The sequence below is a fragment of the Gavialis gangeticus genome, unplaced genomic scaffold (assembly GCF_001723915.1).
Source record: "Gavialis gangeticus isolate Ggan-Ray unplaced genomic scaffold, GavGan_comp1, whole genome shotgun sequence".
NCBI classification, from domain to species: domain Eukaryota; kingdom Metazoa; phylum Chordata; order Crocodylia; family Gavialidae; genus Gavialis; species Gavialis gangeticus.
The window spans coordinates 67357588-67365182 of NW_017729033.1; the positions used below are offsets into that span (position 1 = coordinate 67357588).

The following is a 7595-nucleotide window of genomic DNA, read 5'->3' on the forward strand; positions in this document are numbered from 1 at the left end:
CCCCCCCCCCCCCCCCCCCCCCCCCCCCAGTTTATTTTGGCACACCAGGGAAGCACAGCCTGTCCGGACCCTGCTGGGTGGGTTCCCCTCCCCCAGCATTCTTCCCTGCCATGCCAGGTGGCGTGGCCCACCCAGCCCCTGCTGGGTGAGTTCTACCCCGCTGGAGCTTCCCTGGTGCACCAGGGTGGTGTGGCTCGCTCAGGATCTGCCAGGTGAGTTCCCCGTTTCCCAGCGTCCTTCTCTGGCATGCTGGGCAGCGCAGCTTCCCAGACCGCGCCAGGTAAGTTTCTTCCTGGTGCTTGTTGCTGGTGTGCCAAGAAGGCACAGCTTGCCCAGGCCCTGCTGGGTGAGTTTCCCCCTGGCACGGTCCCTCCTTCAGGGGTCTAGGAGGGGCTGCATCCCAGCCCCTGATACAGTGCGCTATTTTTAAAACGCAACTGGAGGAGTATCACTTTATACAAAAGCGTAGTGACTAGAGCATTGCCTACAGAGTTGGACATCGGGTTATAGGCCTTCAAACACACCCCACGGGAGTGTATCCTCACTGCAGGGGTAGGCAGAAACTGCTTCCACCCCTTCTGATAAAGGTTGACTACTCTCCCACAAATAATGCAGATTCATAAGGCTGAAAAGAGAATAAGCAAAAAGCAGCGTGACTCTATTGCTTAGTGGTTAGGGCACACAGTTAAAAGTCCCCATTTCAAGATATTTTTCAATCCAATAACTACTTAACATTAAATGAATAAACAGTCCAGAGAGCAGAGACTCCCCACTCCCAGGGGAGTATTCTAACTTCCAAGCTAATAGTGCTTCCACCCAAATCACAGCATGTATATTGGCAGCAGATGTGGGTTTGAATAGCCTCAAGGGCTGCATCCACACAAGAATAGACGTTTGATTCACCAGGGACAAGTAGCAGCAGCACACCTTGTACTAGCACTAGTTGTCCCCAGGGAACACCTGTGTTGTGCACCCTCTGGCCAGCCTAGTACTTCTGGTCCACTTCTGGGTCCGCTGATGAGCACAGCGCAGACCCCCCTGCACTCCTGTGGGACGCTCCATCTGCCTCACCATCTCAGCATTCACAAGCTACCTGGTACCTTGAGGTATGTAGCAAAAACATTTAAAGCTGTGGCTATGTCTGCATCGTTGAATCTTTCTGAACTGATTCGGAGGGTTCCTAAAGGGTCTCCTGATTCGATTCAGATTTCGAGATTCAGCCACTGAATCAAGCCAAATCGCTGCTGAATCGAATCAGCCACCAAAGCCTCGCACAGCCCTGCTGAAAACATAGGTTTCTATGAATTAGACAACTGCTGAATGGGAGTTTCCAGGATTGCAATCTTGAATGTAGGTGCCTAAACCAGGAGTTGCATATGATTTAGGCATATTTATTTGTGGGCCTACATCAAAGCCTCTAAATAAAAGCTTAGTTATGCCCAGTCTTTATTTGGGTACACAGTTCAGGTGGGGATGTGAGGCTGCAGATATGGATCTGGCCTCACATGGACTGGAAGGACATGCCACAACCTCAGCAAACCAAATCCTTACCAGCCTATATCTTATTCTGTCTTAAATATGAGTGCATAAACATCAAGTGTTGTACATGTGCCTTACACTACAGAAAGAGCCATTAGGGCACATCCACACATGCAGGCACAGGCATTTGCAGCAGCTAAAATAGCAGCAGCACAAATTTGTGCCAGAGATTTGTGCTTCAGCACACGTGTCTGAACATACACTTTGGTGTGGGGCAAATTGTGCCACTTAGGGCAAACTGACCCTGCCCTTCTCCTCCCAGATCTTCAGCCAGGGGGAGCTAGAGGCTGAAGATAGCACTTGTACTGGCAGCTCAGGGCTCCTTGTCCTGAGGAGCTTCTGAACCCCCAGATACCAACTGGCCGGAAGACTAGCCCCTTGTGCCAGCTGGACTGCTGAAGCAGCCCTAACCTAGAGCGGCCCCTGAACCCTCTACCCACCGCAGCAGTCTGGCAATGGGGGCTTCCGCCTGGCTGTGACCTGCTGCCATCTGCTGCAGGCCTTGATGTTGCCTGAAGGCGTACTCCCTTGGACCTGCACCCCCATGGCTGAGTGTGAGGCTTGTGGGGGGATAGGATATGGAGTTGGGGTTTGTGGATGGGTGTGTGCATGGGGTTTGTGGGTGGGTATGTGGGAAGAATCATGCAGGGGTTGTGGGTGTGGGTTTTGTGGGGGGCTAGCACATGCCCACCTGCCCCCCAACAAAGCACAGCCCCCAACACTGGTGGCAGCAGCAGGCCCTTGGGGTGTTCACGGTCCACTGCAGGTAGAGCCCCCTGGCAGCACAGAGTGCCACCTGAGACCTGGGGGATATGCATGGCATGCAGAGCTGGCACAGTCCACCTTCAGGCAACATCAAATCAGCTCCTGCCACCATCTGGGGCTCCTGGCACTGCAGGCAGGAGCCATGTGCCATGTAAATGCAGGAGCTGGCCCGGCCTGATGGTGCACAGACCACATGGAGGCAGGAGCCAGCCTGGCCCAATAGTATGCGGTTTCTGCCTGCAGTGCTGCGAGCCCCAAGTGGCAGCAGGAATCAACCTGGTCCTATCTAAAGTTGCACGCCAGCAGACTGGGCCAGCTCTGTGCACCACATGTAGCCCTTGGGTCAGCACTGTGCACCATCATAGGGTTCTGCTTGCAGCAAGCCATGAGCACCCCGAGGGCCTGCTCCTGGCTGCTGCAGGGACTGTGCACCAGGGGGAGGGGAGCAGGCAGAGAATCCACCCCTGCCACACAGGTAGCATATTGGAGCAGCGGGGGCATGCAGGAGGCATAGAGATGCTCTGGCCAGGTGCTAGAGCATCTCTTTGGAGGCCTCAGTCTCCAGTTGCTTCAGGGCATGCTCCAGAAGCATACCCTGCACCGCTTTTTTCTGGCATGTTTTCTTCTGATACCAGTATTCCCTGGTATCAAACTTAGTCCAGGCTGCATATTTGCAGTATGGGGAACATTTTTTCACTCATGGTGTGCCTCCTGCGGCATCTCAAACCGCTTTGAGACACAGCAACTGACACGTGCTTGCTTGTATGGACGCGGCCTTAGAGTTTATTTGGTCAACACTTCAAAACTAGCAGGCATACATACAACACATAGCAAACTGACCCTGCTCCTACTCAATTCAGTAATCATATACCTCTCACTTAAGCAGGCTAAATGTATTTAGCTCTCAAAGCAAGAAGTAATATGGTACCATGCAAGTATTAAAGAAATAAGCATATCCAAAAGCATATATATATTATGTATGGTAATATATACACCTAGTACTGATCTCACTTGCACTGTTGTTAATCAGAAGAAGTAACTCCATTAAAGTCAAGGGAGCTACATAAATGTAAAACCAATGCCAAATCAGAATCAGGCCCCATATCGAATAAATATTATCCTTTAACAACCATCCTTAGCTTCACCTTAAGTTAGCACAATATAGAAATGAAATATGGAAAAGATCATTTTTCAGAGAAAACATGGGTGCTATAACTTGCTCTCCATCTTTTCTATGATAAAATAAAGGCAATTAATAGGGGAAAAAATTTGAATTGACATTGCAGCTAGAATTAAATACACCATTTTCTTCTGAAATGTTGAGACAGAATAAGCAACAAACACTTTGCAATTTTACAACCGATAAAGTAAAAAAGTATTTTATATACCTCTGTTCTCTTAACCATATTACAGGTATTTACCATAAACACCATAGTCACACGATCCAATGTACTGTAGAATCATTTTGATTTGGAAATCAACATGTACTATAAACTGTAATGAGAATACTGAAGTTCAGTGTAATGGTATAATGGAATATGAAGTGCAGGAAGTGTAATTGACTTGCGTCTTACCTCACCATGCTTGCAAATCTCACTTTATTCATTTGCTGCAATGTAATTTCCCACCACTGAAATGCCTCCTGATTATCTTCCTAAACACACTACAATTCAAATAATCCTGACTGCACTTAAAAAAACTGGAAAGGTCAGTTTTGTGGAAGAAAGTTATGAAGTCAAATTAAAGCTGTCTTTCAAATCTGTTTTGATTTCTTAGGTATTTTTTCTGGATCATTTTTTTAAATAGATAAATTAATGTCTGTTCTGGAAATAGCTCTGTAAGTGTATAAAATATTTAATAAAAGTTGTGGCTTTTTTCAATAATGTTTCTATTTTTCTTTATGAAATCTGCCAAATGCACAATGCTTGGTATCCAGTTTAATTTTTTGTTTTGTTTTGTAAGGTGAGTTTGTCACTAACGAAAAGTGCCAGCCAGACGGCATTAAAGAAGCGATAGTCCCACTTATTCTCAAGAAACAGCCTAGACAATAATGAAGTTTCCCACATCCAGCTGCAAATGATGTTCAGGCCTCTTCAGGACCACTTCTAAGCGAGAGAGAGCAATAGTGTGTCTATGCTCAAGTCAGTACTTGGCTTCTCTTCTGTAACTACCAACAACTGTGCTAATTAATGCTAATTTGGGGAGTTTGGAGCCATATCAGGCCTAATCCAATTCCTACTGAAGTCAATGGGTACTTTTCCATACAGTTTATTGAAAGCTGGAATTAGAACATTTTCAGAAAATCATCAAAAAGCTGTATTTTTTCCTTTTTGCTCTTCAAGCATAATTTTTTACAAAGTGTTATTTGCAGAAAAGCTGATGTATACCAGAAAAAAAAATCAGCTTGGCTTGCTCCCTGCACAAGTGAGAATCAGAAATATTTTCATTAAATTTGGGGTTTGAAAATCAGTGCTAGTGAGATCTGTGCAGAGCCTTTTGTTCTTAAAATAAGACCCTGTGCCTTGTTTGGAGTCTCACGCGTTCTGAATGGTGAATTAGCTTCAGCAGTGACTTCTGCTCCCTATCAGTATGTAACATGACTTTAACACTGCTGAAACATACTGTACTCCTCAGTGTGAATACTGCTTCTCCTGTATGACATCTATTTATTGCGCATTTACTGGTGAATGACCCATTTTTAAATATGTGGAGCCCCATTCACCATATATATTTTCAGCAAGTGATCCAAACACAATGAAAAAAACGTGTTTTGAATAGCAAACTTTTTAATGATTAATCAACTGCCATTAGTCTACGTTCTATCATGGAATCAAATCTGAGCATTGCTTTTTGTTAAAATCTGCTTTTACCAATTCAGGTGAAGGTAACTTTTGCAACAATGAGCTTAGATTCCAGACACCTTCTTAAGAAAACTGAGAGAGCATGTTTTTCATATAGTACTTATAACATTTTAAACCATTGACCTTTGAGTTTTAAAATTAGATATAAAAAAGAAAAAGAACCACTCTAGTATTTATGATTAAAATATCCACCAGAACATTGATTTTTCTGTCTTCCTAAACTATTCATTTAAATATCATAGCTGGTAGAATGCAAGAGGCTACAATACTACTTTTTTTCAACAGGAATTTAACTCTGTAAATATGAATTTTTTTTTTGAAAAACAATAGTCTGCAAATGGCTGTTGGGTAAATACAGAATCTCCACAAACAGTATGAAGATCTGTCATTTTCTGGGCATTTAGAAATTCTGATAGTGCATTCAGAGCATTTTTTTCTATGTGTTTAATAGCTAAGCATTCAAACAAAATAATGCAGACTCTACATAGCACATCCCTCAGAAAGAAATCTGTACACATGCAGAAGAGTCTGTAATTTGTCTTTAGGAGAGTCAAACTGCAAAAGACCATCTGGGTAAATTATTCTCACAGGTGCTTTAATAGGGTTAGCTTCATTTCCACTGAATGTCCTTGCATCTAGTTTATAGAAAGCCTAACCTATAAAGGAAAGAACATCTAAAATAAGCAGAAACTGATGAATAGCACTAACGAGGTTGTCCATTTATGGTAAGGGCATGCATGTGAGCACTGCTTCTGACATGTGTGCAGAATGTGTTGGGCTATATGTCAGTGTATATGTATCACATGTAGGAAGAAATTATTTTAGAAGGTACTAAGAGCAAATTGTTTCATAAAATAAAACTTACAGAAAGCCCTCATTCAACCCTGCAGGCAACTGGCCCCATGAATGTCTTCATTTGCCTGGTGCATCACCAGAAAACTGTGAGTTTGAGGGGTTGCAGCCTCCTGCACTGTAAACACTTTAATTCCAGAAATCAAGTGAAAGCTGGATTTAACTAGATCCTGATGATTTTTGGTCCCAACCCACAAACTGCACCACCAAGAGTGAGAGGACATTAAGTTTACCCACTTGCAGAACATCAAAACCAGACCCTGACGTAGCTGCGTACAGTAGTTAAACAAAAACCTGGCTCTGATACACAGATCCAGCAGAATTTTTGCCCCAAGCCCTCAACTGCTGATTCCTAAGTAGAGCACAAGTGCCCTGATTATAAAAACAAGGCAGAATGTGAAGAACTGGGATGACAGGGTCCAAGCACTAGAGCTATATTTTGCCAGTACCACTGGGACAGGAGGCATCAGAGACCAGATCTGTCAGTGAAGTAGGAGTAGCGACACTCGTTTGTATTTACATCGTACCAAAACCTGCCAACACGCAAGAGAAATCCGGTACTAGAGATCTCTTGCAGCCTAGTTCTGCCGACATGCTTTGGGCTCCAGATATTTATAGGGCAGCAAGAACAGCTAAACCTTCTCTCTATTTAAACAGTGGCTCTGGGAAAGGGGACTAAAAAAGGAGCAGAAACAGGTTAAAGACCTGAGTTTCCCTTAACCTGGCACTAGATATTTTTTGGCACGCTTGGAGTTGCTACGAGCGTTCGCCATGGCTGGAGGAGCAGCGTTTGAGCCCAGTCTGGGGATGCCGGTCCAAACACCGGCAGGACCCGGGTCCTTGCTGCACCTGGCACTATCCCACCGGGGTGCACCCGATTCCTGCTGCAGCAGGAGATTTACACCCATGTTTTGGCGGTAGGGGGCTGCAACAAAGGGCAGGACCTGCCCGAGCCAGCTTGTACCTCACCCCCCTGTTCTCCCACCCACAGAGTCAGTGGCAATATTTCAGGGAGGGAGGAAAGGGGCCAGAAGGAGGAGGGGGGCCGCCACATCCTAATTCCCCACAAAACAATCACAACCATGACTCGAAAAACAGAAGGAAGCACAGGAAGCCGTACCTAGTCATGCCCACAGACAGACACACAGGCAGACTGACAGACAGGAGGGAGCGTGCACAGTAACCATACCCCCAAATCCAGGGCGCAGCCTGTTGTCATAACCGTCCAGGAGACTGTTCAGGATGCTGGTAAAATTCTCCGGCCACAATTTCTCCTCTTTTTTGGTCTGTCCCGGGGGGTCGCTGAGGCTGCCGGAGGGGCGGCAAGGCAGGAGGGTTATTGATGCCAATGGGGGGGGGGAGTAAGGGAAGAGAAGGGAAGGGCTGCAGCAGCCAGGGACTGCGGCCAAGCTGGGCTCCCCCCACGAGGGCAGGGCAGGGCCGGGCCGGGCAGGGCTCCGCGGATACTCACCACGCCGCCAGGCACAGGAAGCGCACGAAAGTGATGCAGAGCCCCGAGGACATCGCGATCGCTGGCTCCTTGGCAGAAACCATCTTGGCATGCCATACTTTATGCCT

At 46.1% G+C, this 7595-nt stretch overlaps 1 protein-coding gene across 1 annotated transcript in view; it reads right to left on the reverse strand.

Moving 5' to 3' along the window:
- Positions 1–7589, reverse strand: part of GABRA4 (gamma-aminobutyric acid type A receptor alpha4 subunit) — a 113439-nt gene extending 105850 nt beyond the window's left edge. Inside the window, exons 1-2 of the mRNA XM_019526622.1 lie at positions 7489–7589; positions 7207–7325 (exon numbers count right to left, since the gene is read on the reverse strand). Coding sequence (XP_019382167.1) covers positions 7207–7325; positions 7489–7571 — 202 coding nt within the window. The 5' untranslated portion in view covers positions 7572–7589. The remainder of the gene's footprint in view (positions 1–7206; positions 7326–7488) is intronic.
- Between the last annotated feature and the right edge of the window lie 6 nt (positions 7590–7595).